The sequence below is a fragment of the Alexandromys fortis genome, unplaced genomic scaffold (genome assembly GCF_014885135.2).
Source record: "Alexandromys fortis isolate MF-2015 unplaced genomic scaffold, M_Fortis_MF-2015_v1.1 scaffold_40, whole genome shotgun sequence".
Classification (NCBI taxonomy): domain Eukaryota; kingdom Metazoa; phylum Chordata; class Mammalia; order Rodentia; family Cricetidae; genus Alexandromys; species Alexandromys fortis.
This window is the reverse complement of record NW_026067966.1, coordinates 11,084,814-11,095,622: the sequence shown is the minus strand read 5'-3', so window position 1 is coordinate 11,095,622 and position 10,809 is coordinate 11,084,814. Positions and strand designations below refer to the sequence as shown.

The window sequence follows — 10,809 nt, the reverse complement described above, 5'->3', positions numbered from 1 at the left end:
TTGGCTAGAAGAGCTTGAGCTACCCGCTCCCCTGCCCATAAAGAGCCTTATTAGCATCTCTGCTCTAAGGAGGCAGGTGTTTCCATGTCCCCGGACACAGGACAAGTAAGCTGGAATGAAGTTTGTAAACCTGACAGTTCACTTACTCCTTAAATGTGAAAAAATACAGATTTTAAGAAGTAGCTGGATATGGTGATGGGAGCCTTTAATTTCAGCACTTGGGAGGCAGAGGCAGGTGGATCTCTATGAGTTCAAGCCCAGCCTGGTCTAAAAAAAGGGGGGGGGGGCAGGAACAGCCAGGGCTATATAATAAGATCCTATCTCAAAATCCCCGCGGCCAATCAGCAACGCGCAGGCCCTTGTAACGTTCCCAGCGCTGCGTTTGAATTCGGGGAGGAACGGAGCAGGGCAAGATCCTCTGCACCGGCCGTGCCAGGTCCGCGGAGAAAGTCTAGGAGCATGAATGCAGCGGCCAAAGCTGGAAAGCTGGCTCGAGCACCAGCCGACCTCGGGAAAGCCGGAGTCCCGGGGGATGCAGCTCCCGGTGCTTCAGTGGCCGCCCCGCTATCGAAGGAGATTCCGGAGATCTTAGTGGACCCACGCAGCCGGCGCCAGTATGTACGGGGCCGCTTTCTGGGTAAAGGAGGTTTTGCCAAATGCTTCGAGATCTCAGACGCAGACACAAAGGAGGTGTTCGCAGGCAAGATCGTGCCTAAGTCGTTGCTTCTCAAGCCACACCAGAAGGAGAAGATGTCTATGGAGATTTCAATTCACCGCAGCCTCGCACACCAACACGTCGTAGGATTCCATGGCTTTTTCGAAGACAGCGACTTTGTGTTTGTGGTTTTGGAGCTCGGTCGCAGGAGGTCCCTCCTGGAGCTGCACAAGAGGAGGAAAGCGCTGACGGAACCCGAGGCGCGCTACTATCTGCGGCAGATAGTCCTGGGCTGCCAGTACCTGCACCGCAATCAGGTCATTCACAGGGACCTCAAGCTGGGCAACCTTTTCCTGAACGAGGATCTGGAGGTGAAAATAGGGGATTTTGGGCTGGCAACCAAAGTGGAATATGAAGGGGAACGAAAGAAGACCTTATGCGGCACTCCCAACTACATAGCTCCCGAGGTGCTGAGCAAGAAGGGACACAGTTTTGAGGTGGATGTGTGGTCCATTGGGTGCATCATGTATACCTTGCTAGTGGGCAAGCCACCTTTTGAGACTTCATGCCTAAAAAAGACCTACCTCCGGATCAAGAAAAATGAACACAGTATCCCCAAGCACATCAATCCTGTGGCCACCGCCCTCATCCAGAAGATGCTTCAGACAGACCCCAGTGCTCACCCTCACGAGTTGCTTGATGACGAGTTCTTCACTTCTGGCTATATCCCCGCCCGTCTCCCCATCACCTGCCTCACCATCCCACCAAGGTTTTCCATAGCTCCCAGCAGCCTGGACCCCAGCAGCAGGAAGCCTCTCACGGTCCTCAATAAAGGTAAAGCTCGGGCTCAGTAGGGTAGACCCCAGAGAGCCCCGATTTCCAGGGTAAAAAAAAAATAAGATCCTATCTCAAGTAAAATAAATAAGTAATAAAAATAAAGAAGAAAGGCTGATGTGGCATCCCCTCTGTATGCTGTGAATATGTTTCATTACCATTGGCTAATAAAGAAGCTGCTTTGGGCCTAAGACACACAGAATAGGGCAAGGCAGAAATTCCAAGCAGGGATAGAGGAGGAAGGCAGAGTTAGGGAGATACCACATAGCCACCAAAGGGGACAGATGCCCAGGAACCTTACTGGTAAACCATAAGCCTCGTGGTAAAATATAAAATAATGGAAATGGGTTGATTTAAGATATAGGAGCTAGCTAGAAATATGCTTACGTGATTGGCCAAATGGTGCTGTAATTAGTATAGTTTCTGTGTGATTATTTCAGGTCTGGATGGCCGGGAAAGAAACAGGCAGTCTCCGTATACGAAAGACGAGCTGAGGATATGGCTCTGTGGGTATAAACCATTAACCTGAGTTCAGATCCCCAGAATCCATGTGAGAAGCAGATTTTTAGCACACCTGTCCATAATCCAAGCAGGCCCTGAAGCATGGAAGGTGGAGATGTGAAAATCACCAAAAGCACAGCAATGCCAGCACAGCAGTGAGCAAGAGACCCTGCATCAACAATGCACAAGGCAAGGACTGACACCCCGCAGTCCTCCGGCCTCTGTTAAGGCACAAGCATGCACGCACGTGCACACACACACACACTATACACACACACTACACATATACATACACACACACACACACACACACACACACACGCATACACACAAAGTGTTAAGTAAGCAACACACACCAACAAAGGCAGGCAGATCTCTGTGAGTTCAAGGCCAGCCTGGTCGGCACAAATTCCAGGACAGCCAGAGCTGTCTCAAACAACAACAAATACCATCAGGTAAATAAACAGTAGCAACTAAAAACTGTTTAAGGAAAAAAAACAACAAGCGAAGCACTTTCTATCAGGGTTTGTTTGTGGCTCAATCACACCATCCTAAGTATCAACATGGAAAGAAGAACAGACAACGTCAAAGCAAGGTAGTGGGTTAGGCAGGGCAGTGCGTGTCTTTAATTCCAACTCCAGGAAACAGAGGCAGGTGAAACCTTGCTGGGTGGTGGTGGTGCACCTTTAATCCCAGCACCTGGGGGCAGAGGCAGGCGTTCAAGGTCAGTCTGGTCCACAGAGCAGTTCCAGGACAGCCTGTACAGCACAGAGAAAACTTTCCTCAAAAATCCAAAATAAATAAATAAATAAGTGAGATCTTACATCAAAAAACACACATGTACAAAAAGAAAATGAAAGAATCTCATGCACAAAGCTTTCCAAAATTATAACTATTTATAAGAATTCAAGCTGCTGGGTCTTCCAGTCATAAAAATTCATCAGGGAAAAAAAAATCTCAAAACCATAGCACAGAAGCACCTTGCCATCTGGTGGTCAAAAGTGGAATAGCCCTTCATGCTAAGCAAAACACTGAAAAGAATGAGTCTGGTGTATAGGAAGACAAACACAAAAACAGTTTTGTTGACTCTGAAGTCATTGAGCAGTGTGGGTCAGAATCCTAAAACAGCAAGTCCGCTTACCATTCTTCCTGAGGACCCCAGTTCGATTCCCTGAACACACAGACAAGCACCAGGAGCCCCGATTCCTCTGGGCTCTGCAGACACCCACCCTCATGTGCCCATACCCACACATAACATACAGATCTTGACAAGAGAAAGCAATGGAGCTGTCCGGATGAGAAAGGCAGGGGTATAAATAAGGCACTGAGTGTGTGGAAACAGTCTATGCGTACAGATGTCTGCTGATGGGGAAAGAGAAGCAGGACCAGTGTTCCCAGGACCGTCTGTGAATGAATGTAAACAGAGATGGTCCTTCCTATGAAATTCTCTGAAACCAGTGGAAGTGTCATGGGGGGTAGGGTGGGGGTTAGAAAATCAGATTCCCCTTCCCCAGAGAATGTGGTTCTCAATTCTCACTCTTTGGGGAATCAGAAGGCAATAAAAGCTTCCAATAAACATTTTTACTTTTGAATCAGGGGTCTCAGAGAGCCCAGGATGTCCTCAAACTCATTGTGCTACCAAGGATAGCCTTGAACTCCTAACCTTCCCGCCTCCCCTCCCCCATGCTGACTCTGCAGGGGTGCACCACCCCACATCTGGATTATGAAGTGCGAAGACTAAACACAGGACTTCGTGCATACTAGGCAGGCAATCTGCCTAAACTGCAGGTTCATCTAATATCTGCAGGCAATAAATATTTCTTTAAATTTTATTTATATATTTGTGTGAGAGAGAGAGAGAGAGACAGAGAGAGAGAGACAGAGAGACAGAGAGCAGAGAGCATGGGATCTCGCACACACAACGGCACACATGTGAAGACCTAAGGACAGCAGGCAGGAATTGGCTCTCTTCTTCCACCACGTGAATCCTGAGGATCAAACCCAGGTCGTCAGGCTTGGCAAAAATCGCCTTTACCTGCTGAACCATCCCTTCCCACACCCAATAAACATTTTTATTTATATTATTTCAAAGTGGGTTTGAGATGGGGAACTCGCTCTATAAACCAAGCTGGCCTCAAATTCACAGGGATCCACCTGCCTCTGCCTCCTGAGCACTGGGATTAAAGGCGTGCGCCACTTACCATCCCCACCACTCCCACTGTGTGTAGCCCAGGCTGGCCTCAAACTCGAGACCCTCCTGCCTCCACCTCCTTTAGCAAATCCTACCAGCATGCACCAGCTGCATTTTTAAAGAATGTATTAGTAAATGTTTATGTTAATGTGAGAGTCCCTCAATGTCAGAAACATAAAAATTACCTGAAGAGGTTTTAACGTGCAGAACTCTAAGCCTTGCCTGTCCAGATAAAGGACCCCTAAATATCAAAATGTCATAGTGTTCCACTCCTCATCTAATCAGAGTATAAAGTGATGTCCAAGAAGAGAGTGCACTTTCTACCCTAGCCAATGTGTGAAACAGATCCAATAGATACGAAGCTTGCATGTTCCTCTTCCTGCATTAGGCCACCTTCTAGTACGCAGAAATACATATGACTACATATGTCTCCTTGTTGCTAGTGTGTTAAACAGACGCCAAGCCTGTCTAGAGGAACATTATGCCTGGTCATAATCCTGTTGTATCTGCAACAGACTCCCTAGGTGGTGTGGTAACCATGGCTACAGGCCCCTATTCCATGAGTACCTTCCTCCACAGAACCCTAGGGCTGCTCTGCAACCATGGGGACAAGAGAGGTGGCTGAGGCTTGCTGGGAAATGTAGGGCACCATGAAGCAGCCCCACTAGTAACTCAAGGGACGAAAGGAAAAGTCAAAGAGACTGAAGCCTTTTGCATACCCTTCACTATTGGTTGCCACCACCAAAAGAATGGCATAAAGAGCTTCCCTAGCCAGGAGGAGACTGCATGTCAGGGTTCCTTCTAATGCTAGACTGCTGGTGGCCTACAGAGATTTCACCACCGCACTTGTCCCCCTCAATTTCCAGAAATATTTAACAATTGGGGACCACAGGGTAAAATACCTCAGATGTCATCTCATAAAACATGGATGTTTCCACCAACACCCAGGGTGCTTGTCAGGATCTTCAAAAGCAAGCATGGTGTGCGATGCATGTGAGTTTGAGACTGCGTGTGTGTGTGCCTCTGTGTGTGTGTGTGTGTGTGTAGAAGCCAAAAATCAATCAAGGATTTTTGTTCTCAAGAACCATGCACTTTATTTTTGAAGCAGGGTCTTTCACTGGCCTGAAGCTCACTGACTAGGCTAGGGTGGCTGGTCATGGGGTCCCAGAGACCCTTCTGTTTCTGCCTCCTCAACACTGAAATGAACACACACACACCACCATGCCCCGGTTTTGCCTAAATGTTTTTACTAGCATAAATTAATTATACATGGCAATGAGCTTCATTGTGACAGTTTCATACATCTACATAATGAATTCCAAGCATCTTCACCTCGCCCTGCTGCTAAAGATACTGTGCAAGAGGGACCTTTATGGCATCCCATAGTGGATTAGTCCCAAACTGCTGCAGGTGACAGAGTACACCATGCAGAGAGAGCTTGAGTGAGGGAAGAGAGAATGAGAGAGAGACAGAGAGACAGAGGGAGAAGGCAGGAGAGAGAGAGGTGGGGGGAGACAGGCAAAGACCTACCTCTTGAGAAGAACAGTGGGGAGTGGGGAAGGTTTCTTTTGTGGGTGGGGATATGTTCTAAAATTGGTGGTGATAGTGTTTGAAAACTCTATGAATGTGACTTTTTTAACCCATTAAATTCTAGCACTCGGGAAAGAAAAGGAAGAGGGTCGTGAGTCTGATGTCAACCTAGGCTACATAGTAAGAACCTTTCTCAGAACTATAAAGGGTTAAACACACACGTGTGCACATGCACACTCATGCACACACACACACACACACACACACACACACACCAAGCTGTTTATTGTGAAAAGATGAACATTAAGGTATATGGATTAAAATTCCCTCAAAAGCTATCAGTCCTTTTTTAAGCCTAAGAGTCAAGTATAGTGACGCACATCTACAATCCCAGCACTAAGGAGGCTGAGACAAAGAGGACTGCCCAGAGTTTGAGGCCAGCCTGGGCTACACAGTGTGGTGGCTTGAAAGAAGCCCCCAAAGGGAGTAGTACTAATAAGATGTATAACTTTGTTGGAGTAGGTATGGTCTTGTTGGAGGAAGGAAGTGTGCCTTGCGGTCTTATGTATACTCACGATATCATCCAGAGTCTTAGATCACTTCCTGTTGCCTTCTGATCAAGATGTAGCCAGCAACATGTCTGCCTGCACAACACCATGCTCCCGGCCAAAATGATAATGGACTGAACCTCTGAACTGCAAGTTGCTGTGGTCACAGCAATAGAAACCCTAAGACATATCGTAAGCACTGATGCAGCCAAATCTGGAAATTGAGACTCCTTCTCAGGAAAGGAAGCATTTGGGGATACCACCCTGAGGAGAAGGAAGATCACCACCTTGTGTCTGTAGTTCACAATGAGCACAGACCAATCTCACGGGTCATTCTCACAGGTAACTAGGCCCACCCACAACTCCTCAGGAGCAGAGTCTTGGTGTCTATCTTCTTCACAAGTCCCCAGGTGGCACTGAGGCAGAGACCAGGAGTTCCACATGGCCCGATTTTAAGAACCCTGACTTTAGATAAACCAATCACCTGTTATCCAAGGTCATCTGGGCAGAAGGGTTCTCTGGGGTTCTGTGGGCTGACTGGAAAGATATGTAGAGAAATTTCCTTGGGAAACAGGAGGTTATCAGCTAATGCTCATGTTGCACTTGGTGATTTATTTCATTTAAGCCGTACCACAGCCCAAACTTCAGGGGTCTAGAGGGTGGAGAGAGAGAGCGGGTCCAGCTCAGATTGCACCAAGAGAGGACTGAAGTTGAGGAACGGGGGGGGGGGGGGGGGGGGGGGGGGGGGGGGCGGGGGGGGGGGGGGGGGGGGGGGGGGGGGGGGGGGGGGGGGGGGGGGGGGGGGGGGGTGGATGAAAACCACAAAAGAAACATCTGGAAAAGAGGATTCTGGGTACCAGGCAAAACGTGTTTCTTGCTAACGACAAGCTGAGTGAGAAGACAGTGGAAGACGAAGAGTGACCCCATCGATAGTTAGGGTGGCCAGATACGAAGATTAGGAAGGTTTTGCCAAATTGACTTAGCAGGGGTTTTGTTGGGAAGAGGGAACGACAAACAAGGGAACAAGTGACCCAGTAAGGAACCAGGAGGAAGGTGATGTCTTACACCACAGGTCCCTTCTCCAGGGTTTTCTCCTCAAAATAGAAACAAAGCAAAAACCTATGTGGTTCTCGAGCCCCTTGTCCATGCTGCAATCTGAGTTGGACCCAATTTCTCACCCATCCCAGAAGACTCTGAAATTAGTTCCTAACCCTTTCCTCCCTTAACAAAGTCCGCTGCTCTGCTACAAGCAAGTCTCATCCCTCGTTTTGTTTGTCTGTTTTTGAGACAGCATTAAGTATCCCTGGCTGGCCTAGAACTTGCTATGTAGCCCAGGATGGCCTCAAACTTGCAATTATCCTCCCTCCTCTCCTCCCTGTCTCCCCTGTAATTACAGGCATGTGCCACTCCATTTTTTTTCTTTAATATTTCCCTGTAGGCATCCCTGTCCTGTGTTCAAACTGCCCCTTTTTAGGACACCAATTGCATTTGATGAAGAGGTCCACTCTACTTCGATGCAACCTCATCTCGATCAATTACACCCATGACTTTATCTCTAAAATGATCTCATTGTGGGTACTGAGAATTCAACATATCAATTTTGTGGGATTGGGGTCCAATCTAACCCCTAACAGGTCTCAGGTTAATAGGTTAGGCTACCTAGAACTGAAGACATGAAAAATGACCTCCTTGGGCAAGGCCCACCTGCCACATGATTTACACTTTCATCCATGGCTTTGGAACCGGCTGTGGGAAGGTAAGAACAGCACCAGATCTCTTTCTCTGCTGGACTCTTCACGTCCACTTCCGGTTCCTCCTTCTCATTTATCTACCACTCAACTGTGAGGCAGGAATACGGAGCATCAGGGGAAAAGATTTGTAGCCTGCTATCCGCCAGGGTGAGAACCTCTTCCATCTGAACAGCATTTGAATAAAAGGTTGAGGTAGAATGAACATGAAATGTTCTCTGAAAAAACGAAAGGTGCTGATTCCTGAGTCCACCTGCCCAGCAGAGGCACAGTGTGTACTGGATTAATTAAAAATGCTGCAGGATCCCCAATGGCAACAGACAGCAGAAATGCTGCAGGTCCCCAAGTGGTGGCAGGCAGCGGCCATGTGGTGGCAGGCAGGGGGCAGCAGGTCCCAAGAGCAGCCAGTCCCAGGCAGGGACGGTGCACGAGACCATGCAGCAAGTCTCCAAAAGTGGCTGGTCCCCAGCAGCAAGTCATGTGGCGGTGGCAAGCGAGAGACAGATAGGTAGGCACGCCATGCAAAGTGAGGTTGGATATTTATTAAGTGGTTATGGAAGGGAAGGGAGAAGAGCAGAGAGGGAGAGGGAGAAGAAAGAGAAAGAGAGAGAGAGAGAGAGAGAGAGAGAGAGAGAGAGAGAGAGAGAGAGGAGAGAGGGGTGAGAAGGGAGAGAAGGGAGAGATGGAAGCTGCTTCTCCGAGAGGGAGACAGAAAAGAGGAAAAACTCAGGCTAGAAGCTAAAGATCAGCCTGCCTCAGCGGACAAGGGAGGGAGTGGGTGTGGTTTGTCTCTTAAAGAGACAGGACAGACCACTACACAGTGACCTAGCAACTTATCACTAGTCTTCCAGTTCCTTCCATCTCTCTTCGTGGAACAGGACACTCATAGAAAGATGCAAGATCAGAATCATGCAGCCAACAAGTGTGGCTACACACCCCGACCTAGAATGTGGTGACTTGGTGTTTTCGACATTAAGATGGTCCATAGAGGTAGATCCGCTCCACCCTGACCAAAGGCCAGAGAATTCAAGCATACTTCTGCTCCTTCTTTTGAAATAGGTCTGACCTAGGAAGTGACTGCCTTCAGGAGACTTGGTCCAGGTGTCCTTTGTGTCATGTTAAAGCAGTCTTTTGCCGTCTTCCCCCTTTTGTATTGGGGTATAAAAGTATATGGCAAATTAAACATGGGTGAACTCAGAACTCAGAAGAATTCAGCATTCAGGATTCTCTGAGTAGCCCTCCTGTTACTATCCTATGTCTCTGTGTTTCTTTCTTATCTATGTTCCTCCTACCCAACTTTTCTAATCCTCATGCCCCTACCCTGGAACATGCAAACCTGCTGCGGCTAGGATCACGGCAGAAGTCACCCTAAAACGGTGGTTCCGGACACTCATCAACTGCAGGAACAGCTGTGAACATCTGGAGAATGCCCCTTCACAGGCAGCACAGAATCCACTCTGGTGGGTTCTTACCATCTTGTTCAGAGGAGGGATGATGAAGAGTCGTAGCTCTGGACACCTCATTTCCTCCTTCCTTCAGTCGTGGTGTGCTGAACTCATCGGATGTGCCAGGCATTGTGAAAACAAAGAGTTAGGAAGTCGAATGTAGCATGCTCCTCCCATTGTGCAGTTCCATGCCCTTCATCAAGAATACTTCTGTATTCTGTATGAGTATACCCCTGTATGAAAATAGGGGGCTGGAGAGATGGCTCAGCATTTAAGAATGCCAGTTGCTCTTCTAGTGGTCCTGAGTTCAATTCCCAGCAACCACATGGTAACTCATAACCATCTATAGTTGGTTCTAATGTCCTCTTCTACTACAAGGTGTACATGCAAATAGAGTACTCATACACATTAAATAAATAAATAAATCTTTTTTTTTTTTTTTTTTTTTTTTTTGTTTTTCGAGACAGGGTTTCTCTGTGGCTTTGGAGCCTGTCCTGGAACTAGCTCTTGTAGACCAGGCTGGCCTCGAACTCACAGAGATCCGCCTGTCTCTGCCTCCCAAGTGCTGGAATTAAAGGCGTGTGCCACCACTGCCCGGCATAAATAAATCTTAAAAAACAAAATATGGAAACAGAAAATTAAATCTTCCTGAAGAGTGTGGTTCAGTTCAGCTTAGATGTTTGGGGACCGAAGAATAGAGTGAAGAGAAAGATGGTAATCTAAAGAAAGGAAACAGACCAGGGAAGGCAGGCATGTAAAGAGGTCAGTGTTCAACAAAAGCACAGGCACCATCAGAGTGGCGGTGCCTCAGTACTGTGGATTACCTGGGGAAAGGCCCAAGGCAGTGGTGTGCATTGTCGATCCGCAGCCTTGAAGGAAGAAAGACTTCTTAGGTAAAGAATTAAGAAATAGTAGTCCAGTGCCCAGTATAAGGTCTGGTGGGCACCTGCCAGGATCCCCAGAACAAGAAATTAGACAGAAGAGAGAGCACTTCCCATAAAGGAGGTGGGTCAGAATTGGCACAGAAAGAAGTCCAAAGGTGCTTGGTGCCCTGAAGACTGGGACCTTTGTGCTCCGCTTGTTCCACATACTTTTTCTGGACGTGTTCTGTTCCTTGCTGGCCTGGCTGGGGAGGGAATTTCCAAGGTGCTTTCTTTTATATTCTGATTTTGATCTCACTGTCTGTCTGCTCTCCTGCCATAAGATAATCCTGGCCAAAGGTATAGCAGGCAAGGAGAACAGGACATAAAAGACAGGCTGGTAGAAAAGGCCTGTGGCGGCACTCCTCAGGGCCAGGTCTGCTGTCTCCTCAGGGCCAGGTCTGCTGTCTCCTCTCCTGTTTACCTTAGGAACTGTT

The 10,809-nt window shown here is 47.9% G+C and overlaps 1 protein-coding gene across 1 annotated transcript; it reads left to right on the top strand.

The window, feature by feature from the left end:
* Positions 1-277: 277 nt before the first annotated feature.
* LOC126508876 (serine/threonine-protein kinase PLK1-like) lies at positions 278-1,531 on the top strand. Its single transcript, XM_050154358.1, has one exon. The coding sequence runs from the start codon at positions 460-462 to the stop codon at positions 1,507-1,509; it is 1,050 nt and encodes a 349-aa protein (XP_050010315.1). The 5' UTR covers positions 278-459; the 3' UTR covers positions 1,510-1,531.
* Positions 1,532-10,809: the final 9,278 nt, after the last annotated feature.

Bases quoted from the DNA above. Each gene is read 5' to 3' on its own strand.
- LOC126508876 (XM_050154358.1), top strand. From the start codon at position 460: ATGAATGCAGCGGCCAAAGCTGGAAAGCTGGCTCGAGCACCAGCCGAC.